A 26753-nucleotide genomic window follows, 5' to 3' on the forward strand; every position below is an offset into this window, starting at 1 on the left:
GTAAATGATTGATTTAGCGCCGCAACTCGAATATGCACCACACCTTTTACAGTGGAACCCCGATATAACGATCCTCTATAAATTATAACGATATTCCCGATATAACGATGAGAATTCAGTGGACCGAACGTAAAATCCTCCCGATATAACGATATTATCAGTACACAGTCACATTTTATTTGCAAAACATCGAATTTAATGCAATATCATTACGGTAATCGAGTCATCTCTTACGTTTCTAAAAACAGCTTTGTACGATGATATAAGAAAGCGATACTGTGTTCTAAGCCTTCTTATCAAAATTATTCTTTTTATCCTCCTCCAATATGCAGTAAAAAGTACTTGTTAGGTTTACCCCATTATAACGATATTTTCGGTTATTTTAAGGCCATATCGTTATATCGGGAGTTTCGTTATAACGATTCTTCGATATAACGATATTATTTTACTGCTCCCTTGGCATATTGTTATATCGGGGTTCCACTGTAATACCAAAAATAGTTTAATAAGTACCCCTCTTGAATGTAAGCACCACAGTGCTAATAAATTTTGGGTATTTACAAATTAAAGAGACTGTAAAAATGTGTTTATGTTACCTCTTGTATTTGAACAGCAATACTTTCACAAAGAGACTGAGAAACTGTGTTCATGTTACTTCTGTAACACGATCATGTTCATGTATTTCAATTGGAAATAATTTAATATTAAAACATGCATATATACCTAGTACATGCCTCACTTAATTCTCTCTTTATTCCCCTCACAGTGTTTTACCGGTAGTTAAAATAAGCGCTGCCCTCGAATAAATGCCGCACCTTTAACTGGGAAAATTAAATAAGTGCAGCAGCGCTTAATAATTATTGATCATTTACAGTTCATTATTTAATACCACCCTTAAGCATGTCAGTACTTTCCCTCACCCCTGGGATTTCGTTGAACTTTTCGAAATACGGTATATCAATTTTTTGATTAAGCAAATACCCTTGATTAAATGCCCCATCTCAACTAAGCAATCCCATATCTAGAATTTAATGAGATTTAAAATTATATATTTTTTTAAACTCACATCATCCTTGAAAAGAGCCGATATTTGTAGCAAATGAATCAATTGGAATTTTGGTTATGACTTGATTTAAGCCCCTCTTTGCAATATGTGACTCCTTTCTAATAAAAACCTCTCTCTCTCTCTCTCTCTTTGAATGTGTTTTTGTAAATACGTGCCCACATTCTAAAACATGCCCTTATAACTACAGTAAGCTATTCCATTATGTAAGTGTCCCTATAATTAAAATAAGTGGGAGTCTTGTGGGAGGCGAGGTGGCCTAATGGTTAGCGTGCTGGATTCTAGGTTAGAGCCCTGGCTGGGGTCAGTGTTGTGTTCTTGGGCAAAACACTTTAAGTGCCTCTCTCCACCCAGGTGTATAAATGAGTATCGGTGATTTTACTGCCGGGGGTAACCCTACAATAGGGGTGTCGAATGGTAAATGCGAGACTTTGCGAGACGGCAAGACTGATATCTTTTCTGCGAGCCCGAGACTTTTATAAATTAAATTTTATAAATTAAATTAATAAATTAAAATTAAAATTGAAATTAAATAAAATAAATTAAATTAAATTATAAATTAAATTAAATTTTTATAAATTATTGTGATAAAAACTAAGTATGGCTGCCCAATCTTGTTAGCCAATCGTGGTTATTCTGGGCAGCCATGCACTTAACTCTATTTATTTTATTTATTGTTTTTGCTAATAATTGAATGAAAAAAAGGTGCAAATAAAGTTGTTGTTGTTGTTGTTGTTGTTGTTGACTTTTTTAGCCTTGCAAAAGAAATTGAGACTGCGAGAAGGCGTCAAAAAAAAATTCGAGACGACGAGACCCCTGAAATTTGGCTAAAATTTTGCGAGACACGCAGTTTTTAAAGGACCATTCACCACCCCTTACAATGGACTAGTTAGTATCTCATCTAGGGGGAGTAGAAAAATACTCCCAGTTGCTTCATGCTATGGAAACCGAAATAAACGAGTTCCAGTCTGGTGTGCCACTTGGCTTGTATACAGACATTACCTAAATTGTGGGAGCAGGGATGGCACAGTGGCGAGAGCTGCTTGCCTCCCACCACCTGGTTTGATTCCTGGACTTGGCGTCATATGCGGGTTGAGATTGTTGTTGGTTCTCATCCTTTTTCCAAGGGTTTTTCTCTGGGTTTTTCCGGTTTTCCTTCCTCCGTCAAAAAACAACTGTTCTAAATTCCAATTTGATCTGGAAACAGTGGATGAATAGCCACACTGTGGATAGTCTGCTGAAAAATCCAAGTATTTATTTTGGTGCTTTATATTTTATAAATATTGCCACCCATCTTGTTTCAATTACAGTGTCATCAGACAGGGCTTTAGAGAGGAATTGGGGGTGGGGGGAGGGGGAGAGAGGTTGGTCAGAGCTTGGAGCCACACTTTTGTACAGCTTGGAGCCCCTAAATTATTTTGTAGCAGAGTGTGGAGCCATGAGGACGTTTCCCACAGAACTCAAAGCACTGTTTTTTAGGTGGAGGGGGGTGGGGAGGGGGAGGGGGTGGAGCACTGGAGCTCTTAACTCTATAGGGACATTGACCAGAATACAAGTTTGTGTTTCATCTTCCTTACATCACTCTAGCAACTGTACATTAATGCAAGTGCACAGTATTACTTAAAATGGAATATCTCATTTTATTTTGCACATAATTTCAGGTGTTTTTATTCCAAAAAGAATATCGACCCTAATTAGCCATCTCCCTTGAGCTCCCAGATTAAAATGATAAAATGCCCAGGCACTCAATCAAGGGATTGTGGTACAAATATACATGTTCAACATTGTATACATGACAGGATAATTATTTTTATAGCATTTTTATCATTAACTATAAATTAGACGAATAAAAAAAAATCCACCTATAGGCAAAACTTTGATTTATTTGGTGTTTCTGATCATGAATAACCTTCTTCTCCAGTGTCAACATGGCCTGTCTCAGTGAAACCAAGAGGACTGGGCACCAGTAAGAACCTAACAGGACAATATGATCTCCAACTGTCTAGCCGCAATTTAGCATTGGTTAAAAAGGATACCAAAGAGCCGGTGACAGAGGTAGAACTCGTCAGTATCAGACGATGCGGACACACAGACTGTTTTTTCTTCATGGAGCTTGGGCGGTCTGCGGTCACAGGTGCTGGTGAGCTGTGGATCCAGGTTGATGATCAGATCATTGCACAGAACATGCATGAAGCTATACTGGGGTAAATTCTCAGAACTTTAGATTAAAATAATCTGTTAACCTTCCAGATGTCAGATACAATCGATACAACAATATTTTTTAAGGGACTGTTTCACGGTTTGATTCCAATTTGGTTTCATTGTTTAAGAAATGGTCATGCAGAATCATGCAATTTGTGTTCACCTTGATTGTTTTACTTTTGACTGTGCCGACTTCTTTTGTGATGTGGAAGCCAGTGGAGATAAAATTATAAATTTACTTACATAATAATAAAACCAAAATGAAGTCTACTTGAGACATGTACGTACCAATGGGTGTACCTTTTTTGCTTGTCCGCTTTTTATCAGAGGAGATTAAATTTATTGACTTTTGTGCAAAAACTTAACTTTGATCTTCTCAGTGCAGCATCTGTAGGGTTTGTTATACAAAATGAGTTACTGGTGAAGCAATAATAAAAATAAATTTCATTTACTAATTTATGCATGCATTCATCTATTTTAGGGCCATGCATAATATCTCAACATCTGACATTCAACCAACTGTCAGACGGCGCTGTGAAAGTGAAGGGAAAAGAGGAAAGTCACGACCACGTCCTGTCTCAGCTGTTATTTATCCACCCAGTCGTGGCCGGTCAGATACTGAACCAAGTTCTCCTCAAGCCCTGTTTCGTACAAGTTCTTCGAGTTCCACCAGGAATTTATCAGAAAGTGATTCAAGTCCCAGGAACAAAACCTCTGTTCTGAATCGTTTGCTGCCACGTAGAAGGTCAAAGGAAGGTAAGTTCTGTGGAATCCTTTCTGTTTTTTGTCACTAAAATCCTGCACTTTTGTTTATTCCAGAAAATAGTCTTATGCATGCTTTCCCCCTGGAAGGTTTCCCCCAAGGGATTTTTTTAATGACCTTCCATTGGGCAAGTTAAGATATTTTCTGGAACCAAACATTGCTGGTATTTAGCAAAATGCTCATTTTATCCACATTTTTTGTAAGTGTGGCTTGCCCTTTGCTATTTAGCCTGAACAAACATCTATCTTTTCCTCGCTCAATTCTCCCCCTTGGAATACATGTCTGGGAGTGAACTTGGAAAATTCCATACCCATGTCCAATGTGGCTCTACAGGGATTGATGTAGTATCTTCATTGGTTAAAATTAATTAGCATGCAAAAATTCAAAAACCCACTGATCAGATACCAGTTTAAGTTGCTAAATTTCGGCTTTCTGTTTTAATTTTACTCTCTTATGAAAGGGACGGGGATGTTCATTGGAAAATGTGAATTAGGACCCTAATGGAGACAAATCTGGCCCGGGGGGGGGGGGGTACTCCATATAACGGCCTATACGGGGAGGCTCCGCCCGAAAGGGGTACCTTTTTCAGGCTTCAGGTATATAAAAGGGTAGCGATTTCACAAGTTTAGGTATATGAAAGGATATGAAAATCCATCATTTAGGCTTTTTAAAAGGCCTGTAATTAAAATATTTCGAACAGACCCACTTCATGGCTGTATTATTCTAATTTATGAAGCGCTTCATAAAAATGACAAGAAAACGTCCTGTTCTAAGGCTATGTCATGTCTTTTTGGTATATCAAAGGGGTACCTTTTTTCAGTAAAAGGTATACGTAAGGGGTACAATTTCTGTCAAAATGGTATATAATAGGTTAAGGGGTAAGAGCTTGGGACGGAGCCTCCCCGTATAAAACTTTTTTGAGTGCCCCCCCGGAAAATCTGGGTTCGACTCAAGCTGTTTAAACTGCCAATGCAGTATGACAGTGATTTTATAGTTCTTCATTTGCAACCCTCACAAGACCTTGACAGCTAATAATAATGGCATTCTGTTCTGAGAACCCTTAGTGACGCCCCTAAGCGAGAGGGTGAGCACCCTGTGCCTTTTATATGGGATCCCTCCCCACCTCTTGGGGTAAATCCTAGTACTGATACCCAGGTCCTGCCTTCTAATGATCACAGTGAGGCCCCAAGTCACTTCATAAAAACCTCCCCCACCCCACCCCTCCCATCCCTCACCTTTGCCTTACTCTTTGTGCTAAGACAGTTTCGTATAGCCTGCATTAAGTTGTTTTAAACCTTTTCCCCACAACCATCCTAAGACTAGCCTGTATTAAAAACCTTTGTTATCTCTTGTCCCATACTGCCAAGAACCGTGCTGTTAAATTAGTAGCTGATAATTGTAAATCGAACCGATTGTTCTCTCGTCTTTTATTTGAATAGTTATAAATGGAAGTTTGGACAGTGCAGCAATCAAGCAGGAAGAACAGAGTTCAGAGTTCAGTGACAAAGTGTTGATAAGTCCGCCAACAAACAGCACTCCTTCAATGGAACAGAAAGATGAGCAACCAGGTATGATAGAAAAAGAAACATTTTCACTGTGGCGTGATAAATTTCCTTGTTCAAAGGAGCCTTTTATGCTCTATAAATAGCCTTAAACAGGGTTGGTACCATACACATTTCAGACCTTTTGGGTGAAAAATGCAATTTTGCATTGACAAAGATTTACAGTAATAGTAATATTTTATCATAACATTCTAAGCAATAACGGAACACAGTTACTATTCGTCTCAGACGTCCGTGGACAAGGGCTTTTTTTCGGCCTGCTTCACGGACCGTTGGTTTTAGTCTGCGGTTCAAAAATTCTGGTCACGTGATAATGTTTTTGTGGCTCTGCGGTTTGCAAAACACTGATCACGTGATGCCATTTTGGTCGTCCTTGTCCACGAACTTGTCTTAGAGCAAGTCCACAATGTTAATCAACTATTAACGCTTGGCCGGGGGAGAAGGGGAGGGGGGGGGGATCCTAAGCAATAGTTTTCCCCACCCTTTTGCATATTCCAACCCATGACATCCCTGAAGGTAGAAAAAAAAGTGAATTGAGTAAGTCAGTGTCAGTAAAAATCAAAGAAATTGTGGCCCCTTTTGTTAAATTATTAGGCGATTTGAGGCCCTGTTTTTGTTTTTGTACTTGTGGCCACACACATCAATAATAACTTATTTTAAAAACACAAAATAATATTAATAAATGTGATTTGAATTTGTACAGAGTACATGAATGTTGGACCGGGGCGTGTAGAAGAGCCTTCCAGTGCAGAGGATTACATAAAGATGGGTGGAGGCAGAGTGAGTGGTCAATTTTGTTTTGCGAACTTATGATGCTTGGTATGAGGTTTGGTCCAAAACCTAATCTCCTTCTAAGCGGTAATTTGAGTCGTCACGCTACGCTTGTGAGAAGTATTGCGTGACAAACAAAATAACGGCTGTGTAGGGGACTATCCAAAACCTTGCGTTTGAGGAAAGAATCTCATAATCACGCGCGTTGTTGAGGGGGGAGGGAGGGGGTGTTACGTTTTGAGGTTACTAGTAGAAGAGTTCTAAAATTAAATTTGTTTTCAGGGGAATGGGGGTTGTTACTTTGCGAAGTCTAGAAAACTGGTAATCACAATTCAAACATGTCACCAAGGCTCTCTGTCCAACTTCCACATTTTGTAATGTTTCAAGTCTATTTCATGGTGAGAATAAACAGACAAAGAAATAAAAATTTGGCATTTTCAGGGTTGGCTATCATTATATTCTGTGCGGCGATAGTCGAGTAACGCGGTTAGGGATGTATTTTGCTGTGATTTCTAATGCTTTGTGATTCTCTATTATTTCTTTAGCGCAAAAGCAGTGGATCTTATATAGACATGGAACTATCAAAGTCCAAAGCTGTGAAGGCATTTAGAGAACAAGCTCAACCGACCTCAAAAATGACGCAGACCACCCCCGAAGGGGGCTACATGGACATGACGTCATTAAGAAAGCAACCGTTTGACAAACAGAATGGGAATGCAAAAACTCAAAGTACGAGCGCCCGCAGTGAGTTTGTACAGCAGAAGAGATCTTCGTCGCCAAGGCAACTGAGGACCACCGAAAGCGCCCTGCCCAATAAACCGGACATTCGCGAGTTCGTGTGCATTAAGAAATCTCCATCAACTGCACGCCGGAATTCCAGTCAGGATTATGTCTCAATGAGCCCCCTTGCTGTTCCTGCAGACGAATCTCGTAGCTACGTTAATATTTCCCCGGGGTCGAACTCCCCGAGATCCCGATCTCCGAATTCAGTTCTGATAAATCAACAGGAAGAGGCAAATCGTTCTTACGTGAACTTTTCCCCCGGGGAGAGTTTCGGGAACAGAGCTAAGCATTTCGAATCTCCCAGTCCACGTAAACTACTTAACAGCTCGGCCGATTCGTCTTCGTACGAAGACATGCACAGTTATATGAACTTTAGTCCTGGGAAAACTGTCGAACAGAAATCTGCGACCAGCAATTTCAGAAAGCGCAGTTTGGAGTCCATTCTTTTAGAACAGCCTCGCGAGTACGAAAACGTCGATCTCAGCGGTATTGCAAAAAGTAGAAGCGCAGTAGATGTCCCAGAATACGTTAATTTTGTCCCGGGGAAAACCTTTGAATGCAGCAACAATGACAGTTTATTAACCAATGGTGATGCTGACCCAAGCATAGTGAAAGCGCTTGATTACGTTAACTTGTCACCTGGGAAGGTTCAAGATGAAAACGAGCGATTTCGAAGATCACCTCGCTCTAACAGACGAGAGAGCGAACCAGCTAGGCTGCAACCACCAAAGTTTACAGGCAGCTCACCGTTGGGTTCAACTAGAGAAGACGAGGAAATCGTACACCTCAACTATGTTATGCTTGACTTGAACAAAGCTGAAAATACGTCGGAATCTCCTTCTCGACAGCGCAAGCGTCCTCCAAACATTGACTTGAGTTCATGCCGCCAAGCATCGCCAGGGCCGAAATCTGCGCCAGTAAAGAGCGCTTATGCTGAAGTAGATTTTACAAAATCTGACGGGATAAGGCAAGCACGGCAGGAGATCAGAGAACCAGCCAATACTCCTGTCTAAAATAACCTAAATCGTTATAATTGAAATAATGGCATAACCCGAGGAGTATGTACCACCTCTCATCAAATCTCATCTCAGATTATTGACTGCGCCCGTGATTTTCCTTTATAAAGGTTGCTGCGCAACGTTTCACCATGACTACAAACTGACGTGCACCTTTTTTTGAGTGCCGCCCAATCTCGTAGCCAGAGATTTCAGGCCTTACGGCCAGCGGTTAATTCAGTCCGGTTCAACCGAAATTTGTGGTTACAAGATTGTGTTCGGCTAGTGCTCGTGCAAAATGTTGATTGGTTGAAAGGAATCGGAGATCCCCGCCTTCGGGTTCTTTTACGAGGATTCACCGAAGGAAGAAGCCTGCTCACCGAAAGAATTAATATACAAAATGATAGAAAACTGCCGTACAATGACTCACAACTAAATAATAATTATTATTCAGATAGGACGATGTAACTAATATTTTTTCCCATGATAGTGGCTGTAAGTATAATTTTGACTCCTAGGTTTCTTGCTATGAGATTCAAAACGGCAATTGCAGGATAAATTATCTAGAATACAAGTAAAATAATCATTCGACTTGTTTGACGTACACCGTCTATGACTCTCAATTCACATCCAATTTTATACGTACAATAATTCCCACATCACCGATGCCAAGGTAAAAAGTAATCTTATATGCACAAAAGGGGCTAGGTGACGGCATTTTAGGTAAATCTGTTTCGTTTATTTGATTATGAGCTTTAAACTCCAAATTGGTAGAGTAACTGTAGTTTTTGGTAAAATTATGGCCACGTCACAAACATGGATGATTTCGGTGCATCATAAATGACATACAAACTGAAATGAACTTGCAATAAATACTGGCCGATGTATTTCAAATTTATCTAAATGTGATCCGTTTTAATTTTCTTTAGTTTTGTTCCTCAGGGCCTCTTCTTGGCGTTTTGTGAGTTTCTTTTTGAGTTGCACTGCTTTAAGCCATTTTTGTGATATTTCAGTTAATTCAACGTCCATTTGATCAGTGCAGAAATTTCCTAAAATTACGTGACCTCGCCCCAACACCATTATTTTTTGGCGTGTAATGCTGCCATTAATGCAATGTAAAAATCGATTGACCAAACCAAATACTAATTGGTTGGCTTTTAAACCTTCCCACATTCAAATAAAGATTATTTTGAATTAGTTTTTGTTTTGTTTTGTTTTGTTTTGAGCCAATCTCATCCCAAGAGATACTCTCTTTTTGTGCCATTTTCGCCGACCACGTTACCAAAAAACATGAGAGCTCTAGGAACGAAAATGGTTTTGTCCCCGCTCGGCAACGGCTTTGCGCGTGCGTGCTATAAATGACAAGTTATTTTATTTATTTTAAAGAAAACTTTTTATCACTTAACCCCGAAGAATACCATCGCTCTAAGCTGACCGCAGGGTTTACTACGATTTCCAGTTGAGGACGACGCGAACAAAGTTTGGTGACGAAGTTTCAACATAACAACGGCATTGTTGTCAAGGGCAAACTTCTCTGTTACCATTGGTAACAAATTTGCGTTTGCAACTGTCTTGCTCGACAATCTCGATGCTTAAATGAGTGTCTGAATGGGGTTAACCGACTAGCGACAAAGGGCGAAGAATATTACCGACTACCGACAAAACGAGGAAAAAATTACCGATTAGCGACAAATTAATTGTAACCGACAACCGACATGGTCCGACGTTATACGGACGACATGTGACGGTAAAAGATAATAAGAGTTGTCTTTATGGGTGTTCAAGACGATTTGTAGATTTCTTCAAAAGATGATATTGTGACAAAGAAGTGCAGCTGAAGTATGTAACTAAATTTCACAGAAATTGTTTTTTGATATCGGATGTTGGTTTTCATTGAAGCCCACCAAGTTTAAGTTTGATTTATTTTAAGTGTAAAATCATTGAAGATCCATTAAACGCTGCAGAATGATACGTATGGCAACGAAATTTTGGCAAAAAAAAAAGAAACCCACGGTAAAGGCACGAAAGCCGCTGATTAATAAGCGTAATAAGTGTTTGTGGACTTCTTGGAGAACAAACTTCCGAAAATAGCAAAATTACGTAACCCAACTGGCTAGAGTAGGTGTTTCACTCTTTGTCTTATTTACCTCTCTTAAAAACTTCGATGCCCTGTAATCGACAGGAAACAAATTCACATCTAGAATAAAAGCTTTGGTAATTTTATCGGTACTAGACGAACACATTCCTAAAAAAACAGAGTTAACGAGTTTTAAGTGTTTTATTACAAATTTTACGTCTCGTCTAAAGTTTTAAGTCTTAAAACTGCGTAAATTAAATAACAAATATTAATAATTAGCTTGCACTTTTAATTATTAACTGAGATTTACCGACAACCGACAAAGGTCGAAAATTTTAACCGACAACCGACAAAGTAAGGAATTTTTAACCGACTACCGACATGTGGAACCCCCCATTCAGACCCTCTTAAATAAATACAAACACTACAAATATCGTCAGCAACACTTTATTACGCTTTCAAATAAAAAATATATACACAGAGACAACGATAAAAGAAACAAATAACGAAATATATTATGCCTTAGCTGTTTTATATCGACGGTAACAGATCTGTGTTCAGAGTTGACGTTATGTTCAACGTGCGTCACTTTACCTTCATCGTTAGAGTTACTGTTCAACTGAAATTAAATCGTTTTCCAACTCCAGGGATTTTCTAGCAGCTTTAAGAATTCCTTCAGCTTTAAATAATATATCTTTCTCAAGTGCAAAATGAAAAATTCGCGCACTGAAATGAGGAACATTTGACGCTTCGAAAAGCTGACAAAAGCTAACACCATTTCGGATCGAAATTTCAAAAAATTAGCCAATCACAAAATTGCTCAATTAAAACTGACGCCATCTTGGATCGAAATAAGCCAATCAAAAAATTGCTCTGTTTCCCGAGAGGTCCTCCTTGTATAAAAGAACAAGGGCGGTCAGTACCTGTTTACGACAGTTACCAATGGAAACAGAGAAGTTTGCCCTTGACAACAATGCCGTTGTTATGTTGAAACCTCGTCACCAAACTTTGTTCGCGTCGCACTCAACTGGAAATCGTAGTAAACCCTGTTTGTGTATGAAGGAAAGTTGCCCTCCCTTACCGAGCCACTCCTGGCGAAAAAGCACTTTTAAAGAGAATTGTTTGAAATAATGACTAAGAGTGGAGGTTCCCTTTAAGACATTTCTTTTAAAATACCTACGAGCCGTTTATATCAGAAATGGTTTGAGGTAGCGCGCCACCTAGCAGGAGGGCATTTTGCGGGCGCATGCGTGCAACCGCTGTACAAAGACCGCGTGATCTTGGGAATAAAAATGGCGCGGAAGATTCAAACTTTGTTTTTTGTACTGTTTATCGTCACATAATTTAATATAGACATAAATTTCGCTACGAAAAAGTGTTTTGTGTGTGGCAAGGCTCTTATAAAGCAGATTTTCTGGCCTGCTTCGGGATCGTTGTTGCAAATAATGGGAAAATATGTGGGACAGGTAGGAAAGCCTTCACACCGACAAAAATCAAACAGGCCGTAAAAAGAGGAAAACATTTATTCGTGTGCTGGAGTGTGATATATTAGGATCAAAACTTCACATCAAGTCAATTGCTGTAATACAGGCAGAGTGCGAGCAATATTATAGCTTGTCGGGAGATTTTTTGCCTAAAGGGACGGCCACCAAAGAAAAGGGTTTTCCCTGAGGGGAAAGACATGTTTGGGTGTTCTGCACATGATAATGCAGCTCACTGATGACTCTAAAGCAAAGCCAACTTGCCCTCGAATGGCCAGTAAGGTTTCCTGGAACAAGAACTGCAGTTCTTTAAATCACATTTAGGCGACACAGAAGTAAAACACATGTTAAAACAGTCGTTATAACAGAACGAACATCAATCTTAAAGAAATAAACGTTGAATGAAAAATTGAAAATAACATTGTTTATAGTTAAAAATTATTTCTTAAGACATTTTATGCAACAGTTATTAGAACGTTTCTGAAAAATATATACATCGCTTGTTCGTTTCATGCTATTTTTTGACTGGTGATCAAGGCTAGATTTTGATAAAGGAGCCAAAAATGTACTAATTAACATAGTAAAATGTAAACAAATAGTCTACCAGCAAAGAATTACCATAACACTTTATAATTAAGGTCGATCGCAGTAATTCTTTTCTTGTTCAACGGAATAATTGTGGAACATCGAAATGTGAAGTTATTTTGACCAATGCTTAAGTTTAAGGAAATAATCACAAACGATAGTTTCTCTGTTAGAATAAACCAGCGAGAACGTACGTTAAAGAAAGCTAAAAATTACCACAATAGACCATTTTTTAACGCTACCTTCGCAGCATTACACGATAGTTCAAGTACTTCAGGCTCCATATATCATCGGTAGACGCTGGAGATCAAGGTTAGATTTTGAGATTTTCGCATCGTGAGAACGATGAAATTGCAGTTTTATGACAAATCTGAACAAAATCATGACCACTCGCTCAAACCCGGGATAATTGATTATAACATCGTGTAGTTAAAACTGCTGTTTATATTTTAGTACTAAGTAGCCGTAGCGCTTTGTCCGTTTAGATCTCCCGGCTATTAAAAACATGGGCATGGTATTTAGGTTCTCGACATTCGGTCGCCATTTTGTCCACGCGCAATGTTTAATACACATAGCCAAAGTCGATCAGATAAACGGCACGCCGACACCAAAGTATGCTTGTTGTTGTCAGAAGATAAAGCATGGACTCTTAGTATCGTATACAGCAAATAAAACTTAAAACACCTTTTATTTTGAGCTAAAAATTAAGCTATAAATTGTGAAAAATATGTAAACAATCAATAGCAGAACTTCTCTGTCGTGCGCACTAGCCCATATCGACGCATGCGCACGCAAAATGCCCTCCTGTTGCGCCACCTATCCCACGGAAGTTTTCGGAGAGTAGCCCTCACCCCACCCATGATGTACCAGTGTTTCTGTCGCTCTTTGACAGAAGGTAAATTTCTCGCTATCATCGAGTCCGAATTTTTTCAAAAAGTTTTTAGTTGATAGTTTTTTGTGCAAATATTTAAAATTGAAAATTACAAATTTTGCGCTCTTTGCACATTGAAGGGATAATTTAATTTTTTTAATCAGAAGAGAAGCAAAGGCATGCAAAAATCAGAGATTTATTGCATGCAGAAGTATAGCAAAGCGAATATATCAGTAGGCTAGAGTTAAAATTTACATGCTAAATAAATGGCTGAACAAACACTTTTGTACGAATTGAGTCATTTTCACTTCCCTACTTGCAAAATGCAACTGCAAATTCGTATGCCTCCTTTAAGAGATGCTACGCATACGCAAACTTATACCAGAACTGAACGTGCAAACTGGCTCAATTCGCTTAGTATGTACTTAAACATTCGCTTTGATATATTTAACTAATTCACAATCTTTAATTTCGATTAGAAAACTTTAAGTTTGGTGCTCTTTACAGAATGAAAGGAAAGTAAATACGAGGTTTTCCAGGTGATCGTAACGTTAATATCCTGGAGCCAATTTTGTTGACTTAAACTAGAAAAGTTCACTCTTTTCTTATACTTGGTTTTGAATTTCCACAAGTTTAGACAAGAAACTCATAATTAAACGGAGGCCTTGTATTGCGGAATTTCATGAGTTTGGCTGCAGATATAAGTCCATAAAAAGCTAAAGGTCGAACTTTCAGATTATAGTAATTTTTGAAAGTAATCAAAGTCTCTTCGAGATACCGACGTTTTTGCATGAAGTATGAGTCGAAGGTTTATCCTGTGCATTGTTCTTCGAACTTATCATTACAGTTTCTTTGTAGTTTAGTTTAACAATTTCCTATCTTCGCAGAGGAAATGCAGCCATACAATTTTGTCAAAAATGGCTCGTCCGCGCCGAGTATTTATACACATATTCCTTAACATTACACAAATAAACAGTGCAAATTTCACCGAGATCTGACAATTCTATACTTTAAAATTGCAAGGACCTTTCGAGGCAGTCGATTACGGCAGCGAAATTAGCAAATGAAACAGCAAAATATGCGTTCGACGCTTTGTTTTTGCGACGCCATATTTGAATTGTTATAGGTAGACCGCTGTTCAATGTGTTCAAGGCCGTATCGTTACGATTGCTCCACGAAAAAGCACGAAAAAAAATACGGATATGTCCGACTACTGTCGGAGAAAACATTGCGCATATAATTGCGGCGTAAACAAATCGTTACACTCAAGCTGCGTTTTGTCTAGGCTTTGCGAGGGTCAGATATCAAGACCCAGGATAAAACAAAAGCCATATATACAGTGAATGCTTTCGAATTATATTTGAAGATGAAATACGAAAGAATTTTGCTGTCTTTAACTGAAATTCCACTCGAACTGCGTAGATACGATCGCATGTTGTAAAGCCGATTCATGCAACATTGCTGTCAACGCGAGGTCACGTCCCTAACGACCTAGGCTGATGACGAAATAGAATGGCGCTTGCATGTAGCGACCAAATTTGGCCTAATTTTTAACCGCTCCTAAGCTAAAAGAAGCCCCCATCTCTTGCATTTGTTTTAACTTCAAAAATATCTTTGAAACGAGCGAGTTTTTTGGTATGGTTTGTTTTTGACGTTTGTAATTTTTAAACGATGTAAGTGCTAGTGATTATTTATTCGTGTTTTAGTTACGCAATCCATTGTTTGTGCGACGCTTTTTATAGATCGCCTTTCAGACACACGTGCGTTGAGATAAGAAAGCTGACGTGTCACTTTTAAAATTGTTATATAACGTTTGTAAATGTGACAAGTCACGTTTTTTCCACGAGATCGCAAGTGATCACCCACAGCGGAAAGTAATCCCTTGAAAAATTAAAACAGTCCCTTGAGAAATTAAAAAAGTCCCTTGAGAGTTTACAAATATGTGGTTCCAAATTTTGTCCACATAACCCCTATTCTCCTACTTTAGCTTGTAAACAAGCAAAACCGTCGAAAAAAGTAGGAAGTAAAATCGTCCATTAACTGCTTTACTTTTGTCATACCCTTGGTAAGCCAGTCTTTATAGAAACTGGTTTGTTTTCTATTATTATCAAGGAGTTTCACCATGGAGGTGATGCAAGATAATGATCATCTGACGCTACCATTTGTTCAAAATGTATTTCTGACCAGATTTCGAAACATTTTTCAGATACTTTGATTATACAGCTGTCTACTTTGTAAAGATTTCCAGTTATTGAAGCTCCACCAGCATATTTTTCAACGAAGTTCATGGTCAAAAAAACTTTTCCATCCACCCTAGTTTTCTGGGAACAGGTACTTTTCATGACTTTGCTTTGTGCGCGTGCCCGAGCTAAAATGTCATGAAATGAGATATAATCGCAAAAATATACATTGGGGGCTTTTTTCGGAAAATGACAACAGGTGGATTCAGCCTAATGCGCATTACAGGTCTAAAGAATCAATAGAGCTCCCCGACATGGGGAACTTAAAATGAAGTTCCCCCACAGGGGGGGACTCAAAATGACTATTGTTAGCCCTTGTAATATTTTTACTCCAGAAACACCAAAAACTGACAGTTTGAAACAAAAAAATGAACATTGGGGGCTTTTTGGGAAAATTCCACAACGTCGATTCAGCCTAATGCTCTCTTCGGGTCCAGAAGAATCCAACAAAAAAATTGCCCAATGGCGCACTCAAAACGGCGTTTTTTGCCCTTGTGATGAAATGTCACTACGTAGATTAAAGCTAATTTTCACTCCAGATCCAGCAAAACTGCCAATTTGAAACTAGAAATTTACAGTCTTTTTTCCCCTTGTGTTTAAGTACCATCGTGTTAATTAAGGTTTGCTTTCACTCTATCCAGATTCAGCAAAACCTACCAGTTTCAGACCAGTTTACCAGTTTCAAACAACCATCACGTGGATTCATCCTTATGTTCACTCCAGCTCCACAGGAATCGAATAAGAAAGTGCTATATCAGGTACTGATAATGACGATCTTGGGCCCTTCTGTTGAAATAACACCACGTAGATTAAACCTAATTATCACTCCAGATCAAGCAAAACCTGTCAGTTTGAGACTTGAAATGTACAGTCTGGGTCTATTTGGAAAACCGCTATCACGTGGATTCATCCTTATGTTCACTCCAGGTCCAAAAGAATCGAATAAGAAAGTGCCATATGAGACACTGATAATGACGATTTTGGGCCCTTCCGTTGAAATACCACCACGTAGGTTAAAGCTTATTTTCAACCAACTCAAGCAAAACCTGTCAGTTTGAGACATGAAATGTACAGTTTGGGTCCTTTGTAAAAATGCCATCACGTAGATTCAGCCGAATGTTCACTCCAGGTCCAAAAGAATCCAATACAAAAGTGCTACATAAGGCACAGAAAATTACGATTTTGGGCCCTTGTGTTAAATACCACCAGGTCAATTAAGATTATTTTCACTCCAGATCCAGCAAAACCTTCCAGTTGGAGACTTGAAAGTGCCATCACGTAGATTCAGCCTAATATTTTCACTCCAGGTCCAAAAGAATCGATTAGAAAAGTGCTACACGGGGCACTGAAAACTGTGACGATAAGTTTTTCCTTGGTTTGTGCGTTGAACCGACGTTTGAACTGAGAGAGAAGTGCGCTGTAACTACGCTGAAATCTGGCTGAGATGTGACTCAAATACCACTGAAATATGGGGAACTTAACTCGGTAGAGCACTCACTTGCTGTGGAAACGAAGCTTCGTCACTAGCTTCTGTACACGGCGATCTAACTTCAAGGAACTTCAGAACTACAGACATAAGGCTGAGACAGAACTTGGGTCCAACAGTAGTTTTATTCGTATGTAGCATGTAATCATCGATGTACTAATCACACCGTCGATGTAATCGCCGATGATCACCGATGTAATCAAAGAAAGTTTACAATATCGCTTGCTTAAATATGATTTCCTAGGTACAAAGTACAATTCTTAAGTAAATAAATCCACGTATACAACAAAATAAGTTAAAATATTCTTTTCAAAGTTAGCGATTCTAATTGATTGACAAGCAGGGAGATCTTCCGCTCGAAAGGATATGATGCAATACAAACTTCCGCATGAAAGAAGCTGATGCAATATGAATATCAAACAAAGAAATTATCTTAAGTCCAGTGTATATGACATGAAAAATATTTTCTGCTAATTTGAAAGGCCTTTCGAAATACAGAAGAATGGCGTTTTTCTTGTCGAAATATCTTTTTTCGTTTCAGAGATATTGACGTTTTTGTATTATGCAAATTAGATCAGTGATGACGTCACAAGATTTGACTCTAAAAATGGTAAAATACTGAATAAACAATATCTCTAAAACTATTAAAGCAGTGTTCTTGGAACTTGGCACCACAAATGTTCATCACAAAAGAAACAAAATGTTACTCTTAGGGCTGTTGCCATGACAACAGTTTTGCCGCTGGTGCTGTCTCAATAAAAACTGAAATTCCCAGTTTTTGTCTAAAACCAAGAACCATCTAGTGCAGCCAAACCAATGGTGGGAATTAAGGCAATATGGGAACCATGTCTGTTCTAAGCAGGACCCTTTGTCTCACTTTAGAGGTCAGATATGGGGATATTTGTCTTTTTGACAGAGAGAGACTGGAGCTGAAAGAGTTGCTATGGCAACAATACTAAGGGTGTCATTTTGTTCCTTTTGTGATGCACATTTGTGGTGCCAAGTTTCAAGAACACTGCTTCAATAGTTTTAGAGATATTGTTTATTCAGTATTTTACCATTTTTAGAGTCAAATCTTGTGACGTCATCACTGATCTAATTTGCATAATACAAAAACGTCAATATCTCTGAAACGAAAAAAGATATTTCGAAAAGAAAAACGCCATTCTTCTGTATTTCGAAAGGCCTTTCAAATAAGCAGAAAATATTTTTCATGTCATATACACTTTAAGTCCGTAGATGTACAAGTACAAAGTTCAACATGACTAAGCGAAAATACAAGTACAAAGTCCATTATGACTAAGCGAAAAGTACACAGTTCAGTACAAACGAATATCTTACAAAGAAATTAACTAAGAACAGCTGACAAATATACAAGTCGTTCCTGAATAAAAATATAAGATTGAACTTAACAAGCGTTTGGTTTTTACTTTAAAACTACTGTTAGCTTTTTGAAAGGTTTTAAATGCTTAATAAGGATAAACACAGAAATGACTGAATAATGGAAATTTCTACCGTAACAAAACGACGATTTTGGGCCCTTGTGTTGAAATACCACCACGTAGATTAAAGCTTATTTTCACTCCAGATCCATTAAAACCTGTAAAAATGACATCACGTGGATTCAGCCCAATGTTCACTCCAGGTCCAAAATAATTGAATAAGAAAGTCCTTCATGAGGCACTGAAAATGACTATTTTGGGCCCTTGTGTTAAATACCACCACGTAGATTAAAGCTTATTTTTACTCCAGATCCAAGAAAACCTGCAAGTTTTTAACTTGAAATGTACAGATTGGGCCTTTTTGGAAAAGTGCCATCACGTGGATTCAGCCTAATGTTCACTCCAGGTCCAAAAGAATCGAACAAGAAAGTGCTACACGAGGCAACGAAAATAACGATTTTGGGACCTTGTGTTGAAATACCACTACGTAGATTAAAGCTTATTTTCAGCCACATCCAGTTTGAGACTTGAAATGTACAGTTTTAGAATTTTTGGAAAAATGCCATATCGTAGATTCAGCCTAATGTTCACTCTAGATCCAAAAGAATCGAATCAGAAAGTGCTACATTAGCTTATAAAAATTACGATTTCGGGCCCTTGTGTTGAAATACCACCACGTAGGTTAAAGCTAATGTTCACTCCAGATCAAGCAAAACATGTCAGTTTCAGACTTGAAATGTGCAGTTTGGGTATTTTTGTAATAATGCCATTATGTAGATCTAGCCTTATATTCACTCAAGGTCCAAATGAATCAAATAAGAAAGTGCTACATGAGGCACTGAAAATGACAATTTTGGGTCCTTGTGTTAAACACCACCACGTAGATTAAAGCTTAGTTTCACTCCAGATCCAGCAAAACTTGCCAATTTTAGACTTGAAATGTGCAGTTTGGGTATTTTTGTAAAAATGCCTTCATGTAGATCTAGACTAAAAAAAAGAATCGAATAAGAAAATGCTACATGAGGCACTGAAAATGACGATTTTGGGCCCTTGTGTTGAAATACCACCACGTAGATTTTAAAGCTTATTTTTAAACTGCCAGTTTGAGACTTGAAATGTACAGTTTTGGCCTTTTTGGAAAAAATGCAATCACGTTCATTCAGCCAAATGTTCACTCCAAGCGCAAAAGAATCGAACAACAAAGTGCTACATGTGGCACGGAAAATGACGATCTTGGTACCTTGTGATAAAATACCACCACGTAGATTAAAGCTTAGTTTCAACCACATTCAGCATAACCTCCCAGTTTAAGACTTGAAATGTACAGTGTTTGTCTTTTTGAAAAATGCCATAACGTGGATTCAGCCTAATGTTCACTCCATGTAAAAAGAATGGAATACGACAGTGCTACATGAGTGCACTGAAAATGACGATTTTGCGCCCCATTATTGAAACACAACCACGTAGATTAAAGCTCATTTTCACTTCAGATCCAGCAAAACTGGAAAGTTGCAGACTTGAAATAAATAGTTTGGGTCTTTTTAGAAAACCACTATTACGTGGATTCATCCTAATGTTAACTTCAGGCCCAAAAGAATCAAATAAGAACATTTTTTATGAGCCATTGAAAATGACGATTCTGCGCCCTTGTGTTGAAATACCACCGCGTAGATTAGAGCTTATTTCACTCCAGATCCAACAAAGCCGGCCAGTTTGAGACTTGAAATATTTAATGTACAGTTTGGGTCTTTTTTGAAAGCCGTTATCACGGAGATTCATCCTGATGTTCACACCAGGTCAACATGAATCGAATACGAAAGTGCTACACGAGCCACTGAAATTGACGATTTTCGGCCCTTTTGTCGTAGATTAAACTTAGTTTTACTCCAGATCCAGCAAAACCGCCCAGTTTTAGACTAGAAATAACCGTTGAGGTCTTTTGAGAAAGCTGTTTTCTATTATTATCAAGGAGTTTCACCATGGAGGTGATGCAAGATAATGATCATCTGACGCTACCATTTGTTCAAAATGTATTTCTGACCAGATTTCGAAACATTTTTCAGATACTTTGATTATACAGCTGTCTACTTTGTAAAGATTTCCCGTTATTGAAGCTCCACCAGCATATTTTTCAACGAAGATCATGGTCAAAAAAACTTTTCCATCCACCCTATTTTTCTGGGAATAGGTACTTTTCATGATTTTGCTTTGTGCGCGTGTCCCGAGCTAAAATGTCGTGAAATGAGATATAATCGCAAAAATATACATTGGGGGCTTTTTTCGGAAAATGACAACAGGTGGATTCAGCCTAATGCGCATTACAGGTCTAAAGAATCAATAGAGCTCCCCGACATGGGGAACTTAAAATGAAGTTCCCCCACAGGGGGGATCAAAATGACTATTGTTAGCCCTTGTAATATTTTTACTCCAGAAACACCAAAAACTGACAGTTTGAAACAAAACAATGAACATTGGGGGCTTTTTGGGAAAATGCCCAACGTCGATTCAGCCTAATGCTCTCTTCGGGTCCAGAAGAATCCAACAAAAAAATTGCCCAATGGCGCACTCAAAACGGCGTTTTTTGCCCTTGTGATGAAATGTCACTACGTAGATTAAAGCTAATTTTCACTCCAGATCCAGCAAAAATGCCAATTTGAAACTAGAAATTTACAGTCTTTTTTTCCCTTGTGTTTAAGTACCATCGTGTCAATTAAGGTTTGCTTTCACTCTATCCAGATTCAGCAAAACCTACCAGTTTCAGACCAGTTTACCAGTTTCAAACAACCATCACGTGGATTCATCCTTATGTTCACTCCAGCTCCACAGGAATCGAATAAGAAAGCGCTATATCAGGTACTGATAATGACGATTTTGGGCCCTTCTGTTGAAATAACACCACGTAGATTAAACCTAATTATCACTCCAGAGCAAAACCTGTCAGTTTGCGACTTGAAATGTACAGGTTGGGTCTATTTCGAAAACCGCTATCGGGTGGATTCATCCTTATGTTCACTCCAGGTCCAAAAGAATCGAATTAGAAAGTGCCATATGAGGCACTGATAATGACGATTTTGGGCCCTTCCGTTGAAATACCACCACGTAGGTTAAAGCTTATTTTCAACCAAATCAAGCAAAACCTGTCAGTTTGAGACATGAAATGTACAGTTTGGGTCCTTTGTAAAAATGCCATCACGTAGATTCAGCCGAATGTTCACTCCAGGTCCAAAAGAATCCAATACAAAAGTGCTACATAAGGCACAGAAAATTACGATTTTGGGCCCTTGTGTTAAATACCACCAGGTCAATTAAGATTATTTTCACTCCATATCCAGCAAAACCTTCCAGTTGGAGACTTGAAAGTGCCATCACGTGGATTCAGCCTAATATATTCACTCCAGGTCCAAAAGAATCGAATAGAAAAGTGCTACACGGGGCACTGAAAATGACGATTCTGGGCCCTTGTGTTGAAATATCACCACGTAGATTAAAGCTTATTTTCACTCCAGATCCATTAAAACCTGCAAAAATGACATCACGTGGATTCAGCCTAATGTTCACTCCAGGTCAAAAATAATTGAATAAGAGAGTCCTTCATGAGGCACTGAAAATGAAGATTTTGCGCACTTGTGAAGAAATACTACCACGTTGATTAAAGCTTATTTTCACTCCAGATCCAACAAAACCTGCCAGGTTTTGACTTGAAATGTACAGATTGGGTATTTTGGGAAAAATGCCAGCACGTGGATTCAGCTTAATGTTCACTCCAGGTCCAAAACAATGGAACAAGAAAGTGCTACACGAAGCAATGGAAATGACGATTTTGGGATCTTGTGGTTAAATACCACCACGTTGATTAAAGCTTATTTTCACTCCAGATCCAACCAAACCTACCAGTTTTTGACTTGAAATGTACAGATTGGGCCTTTTTGGAAAAATGCCATCATGTAAATCAGCCTAATCTTCACTCCAGGTCCAAAAGACTCGAATAGAAAAGTGCTCATGAGGCACTAAAAATGACTATTTTGGGCCCTTGTGGTAAATACCACCACGTAGATTAAAGCTTATTTTTACTCCAGATGCAAGGAAACCTGCAAGTTTTTGACTTGAAATGTACAGATTGGGCCTTTTTGGAAAAATGCCAGCACGTGGATTCAGCCTAATGTTCACTCCAGGTCCAAAAGAATCGAACAAGAAAGTGCTACACGAGGCAACGAAAATAACGATTTTGGGACCTTGTGTTGAAATACCACTGCGTAGATTAAAGCTGATTTTCAGCCACATCCAGCAAAACCTGCCAGTTTGAGACTTGAAATGTACAGTTTTAGAATTTTTGGAAAAATGCCATATCGTAGATTCAGCCTAATGTTCGCTCTAGGTCCAAAAGAATCGAATAAGAAAGTGCTACATTAGCTTATAAAAATGACGATTTCGGGCCCTTGTGTTGAAATACCACCACGTACATTAAAGCTAATGTTCACTCCAGATCAAGCAAAACATGTCAGTTTCAGACTTGAAATGTGCAGTTTGGGTATTTTTGTAATAATGCCATTATGTAGATCTAGCCTTATATTCACAAAAGGTCCAAATGAATCAAATAAGAAAGTGCTACATGAGGCACTGAAAATGACAATTTTGGGTCCTTGTGTTAAACACCACCACGTAGATTAAAGCTTAGTTTCACTCTAGATCCAGCAAAACTTGCCAATTTTAGACTTGAAATGTGCAGTTTGGGTATTTTTGTAAAAATGCCTTCATGTAGATCTAGACTAAAAAAAGAATCGAATAAAAAAATGCTACATGAGGCACTGAAAATGACGATTTTGGGCCCTTGTGTTGAAATACCACCACGTAGATTTTAAAGCTTATTTTTAAACTGCCAGTTTGAGACTTGAAATGTACAGTTTTGGCCTTTTTGGAAAAAATGCAATCACGTTCATTCAGCCAAATGTTCACTCCAAGCGCAAAAGAATCGAACAACAAAGTGCTACATGTGGCACGGAAAATGACGATCTTGGTACCTTGTGATAAAATACCACCACGTAGATTAAAGCTTAGTTTCAACCACATTCAGCATAACCTCCCAGTTTAAGACTTGAAATGTACAGTGTTTGTCTTTTTGAAAAATGCCATAACGTGGATTCAGCCTAATGTTCACTCCATGTAAAAAGAATGGAATACGACAGTGCTACATGAGTGCACTGAAAATGACGATTTTGCGCCCCATTATTGAAACACAACCACGTAGATTAAAGCTCATTTTCACTTCAGATCCAGCAAAACTGGAAAGTTGCAGACTTGAAATAAATAGTTTGGGTCTTTTTAGAAAACCACTATTACGTGGATTCATCCTAATGTTAACTTCAGGCCCAAAAGAATCAAATAAGAACATTTTTTATGAGCCATTGAAAATGACGATTCTGCGCCCTTGTGTTGAAATACCACCGCGTAGATTAGAGCTTATTTCACTCCAGATCCAACAAAGCCGGCCAGTTTGAGACTTGAAATATTTAATGTACAGTTTGGGTCTTTTTTGAAAGCCGTTATCACGGAGATTCATCCTGATGTTCACACCAGGTCAACATGAATCGAATACGAAAGTGCTACACGAGCCACTGAAATTGACGATTTTCGGCCCTTTTGTCGTAGATTAAACTTAGTTTTACTCCAGATCCAGCAAAACCGCCCAGTTTTAGACTAGAAATAACCGTTGAGGTCTTTTGAGAAAGCTGTCATGATGTTTATTCATTGTACTGTTTACTCCAGGTCTGAACGAATCGAATAAGAAAGTTCTAAATGACGCACTGAAAATGACGATTTTGAGCCCTTGTGTTGAAATACCACCACGTAGATTAAAGCTTATATTCAACCAGATCCAGCAAAACCTGCCAGTTTGAGACTGAAATGTACAGTTTGGGTCTTTTTGTAAAAATGCCATCACGTAGGTTCAGCGTAATGTTCACTACAGGTCTAAAAGAATCGAATAAGAAAGTGCTACAAGAGGCACTGAAAGTGACCATTTTTGGCCCCTTTGTTAAACTACCACCACGTAGATTAAAGCTAATTACCACACCAGATCAAGCAAAACCTACCGGTTTCAAACTTGAAATATACAGTTTGGGTCTTTCTGAAATATCGCCATCACGTGGATTCATTCAAATGTTGCCTCCAGCTCCAAAAGAATCGAATAAGAAGGTGGTACATAAGCCAAAAAAAAAATGACAATTTTGGGCCCTTGTGTTAAAATCCCACAACGTCGATTAAAACTTATTTTTACACCAGCTCGACCCAGAATATCCGGCCAGTTTGAGACTTGAAATGTACAGTTTGGGTCTTTTTGGTATACCGCCATCACATGGATTTATTTTTATGTTCACTCCAGGTCGAAAAGAATCGAATAAGAAAGTGCTACATGAGCCACTAAAAATGAACATTTTTGTCCCTTGTATTGAAATACCATCACGTAGATTAAAGCTTAGTTTCACTCCAGATCCAGCAAAGCCGGGCGGTTTGAGACTTGAAATGTACAGTTTGGGTCTTTTTGGAACACTGCCATCACGTAGACTCATCCTATTGTTCACTCCAGGTCCAAAAGGGTCGAATAAGAAGGTGGTAATGAGTCACTGAAAATGACGATTTTGGGCCCTTGTGGCAAAATCCCACCATATAGATAAAACCTTATTTTCACTGCAGATCCAGCAAACCCGGGAGGATGGGAGACTTGATATGTACAGTTTGGGTCTTTTTGGAATACTGCCATCACGTGGATGTTTTCTAATGTTTACTCCAAGTGCAAAAGAATCGAATAAGAAGGTGCTACATCCGCCACTACAAATGACGTTTTTGGGCCCTTGTGTTGAAATCCGAGCACGTAGATTAAAGCTTATTTTCACAGCAGATCCAGCAAAACCAGTCACTATTAGACTTGAAATGTACAGTTTGGGTCTTCTTGGAAAAACGGCCTTCACGTAGATTTAGCCTAATGCTCACTGCAGGTCGAAAAGAATTGAACAAGATATTGAAACTTGAGCTACTAAAAATGATGATTTTGGCCCCTTGTATTGAAATACCACCACATAGGTCAAAGCTTAGTTTCACTTCAGATCCAGTAAAACCGGGCCGTTTGAGACTTGAAAAGTACAGTTTGGGTCTTTTTTGAACACCGCCATCACGTGGATTCAGCCTAATGTTTACTCCAGGTCCAAAAGAATCGAATAAGAAAGTGCCATATGAGCCACTAAAAATGACGTTTTTGGGCCCTTGTGTTGAAATACCACCACGTAGATTAAAGCTTATTTTCACACCAGCTCCAGCAAATCCGACCAGTTCGAGACTTGCAATGTACAGTTTGTGTCTCTTTGGTATACCGCCATCACGTGGATTCATCCTAATGTTCACTCCAGGTTCAGAAGAATCGGATAAGAAAGTTTTACATGAGCCTTTAAAAATGAACAATTTCGGCCCGTGTGTAAAAATTCCCTCACGTAGATTAAGTAGACTAACGTAGACTAGTTTCACTCCAGATCCAGCAAAACCGGGGAGCTCTAGTAGCAATCATCAAGGTGTCATCTACCTAGCTCTAGGTAAAAGACATTACTAAGCCTTATGTACCTAATGTGTACGTAGAGCTCGGTTGTAGTGACGGCCTTCAATAACTCCAGCCACAGATCCTGAGCCAACGATGCCACTTTCAATCAGAACATCTGCAAGCCCAGCATCTCCAAATCGCTTTCCAATGGCAGCAAGGAGGGCACAGATGGTGTGAAAAGAGCCAATCCGGACAACCAATCGCTGAAACTGATCCTTGTTCTGCCACAGCACTTCAAGGGCTTTTGCGTAGATCGCCTGATCGAAAACAACTATAACATCGCGTTGCCCGAGCTGCTGAGCCATTTGTAAAGATCTTTGCAACACTGTATACACTGTGGGAAGCTCTGTGGGACTGGCCTCAATGACTTGACAGTAACCAATGGAGCATTCACGTGGAACACTTTCCTTATGTAGTAGCGTGTTGAAGCCTGACCACGCTGGTATAACCTGCCGTTCATTTTCTGCTGATGAGAATATGATGTCTTCAATCGGCATTCTGCAGAGTATCCAGCCAAAGTCGATGAAACGTGCATAAACTGCAACTTCTGGGGAGGCGTGTTTGATACTGTTGGCATCAATTTCAAGTGTACCAGGTCACATTCGAGGTCCCGAATGGTATGGAAGTACGTCAGTAGAGATGCTGGTAATGGAACGGTTCTTTGAGTGATTCTGGCTGTTGGAAATATTAGGGGGTAAAGCACAGCTGAGTGGTTTACGTTGTACAACGATGTCATTAGTACAATGAGTCGTTCCCTTCCCTGCAATACAAATTACAGAAGAAGTATTAACCCTCGGATGTACAAGCAAACTCATACCCCCATCATTGTACAAGGGGGGGGGGGAGC

At 38.9% G+C, this 26753-nt stretch overlaps 2 protein-coding genes across 4 annotated transcripts in view; one reads left to right on the forward strand and one right to left on the reverse strand.

Moving 5' to 3' along the window:
• Window positions 1-9336, forward strand: part of LOC144666235 (uncharacterized) — a 31665-nt gene extending 22329 nt beyond the window's left edge. Inside the window, exons 3-7 of the mRNA XM_078527637.1 lie at window positions 2985-3267; window positions 3747-4021; window positions 5468-5596; window positions 6294-6370; window positions 6907-9336. Coding sequence (XP_078383763.1) covers window positions 2985-3267; window positions 3747-4021; window positions 5468-5596; window positions 6294-6370; window positions 6907-8157 — 2015 coding nt within the window. The 3' untranslated portion in view covers window positions 8158-9336. The remainder of the gene's footprint in view (window positions 1-2984; window positions 3268-3746; window positions 4022-5467; window positions 5597-6293; window positions 6371-6906) is intronic.
• LOC144666280 (uncharacterized) overlaps window positions 1-26753 on the reverse strand; it is a 44622-nt gene that overhangs the window by 13365 nt on the left and 4504 nt on the right. The window contains exon 2 of one of the 3 annotated variants that reach the window (XM_078527695.1): window positions 25930-26666. The exons of 1 other annotated variant lie outside the window; for it this stretch is intronic. In XM_078527695.1, coding sequence (XP_078383821.1) covers window positions 25930-26403 — 474 coding nt within the window. In that variant the 5' untranslated portion in view covers window positions 26404-26666. Of the gene's footprint in view, window positions 1-24410; window positions 26667-26753 lie in introns of all 3 variants that reach the window. One more of the 3 variants, XM_078527696.1, reaches the window with a different exon arrangement.

This window comes from Oculina patagonica, chromosome 9, assembly GCF_052425735.1.
Source record: "Oculina patagonica isolate OP01 chromosome 9, crgOcupat, whole genome shotgun sequence".
In the NCBI taxonomy this organism is placed as follows: Eukaryota; Metazoa; Cnidaria; class Anthozoa; order Scleractinia; family Oculinidae; genus Oculina; species Oculina patagonica.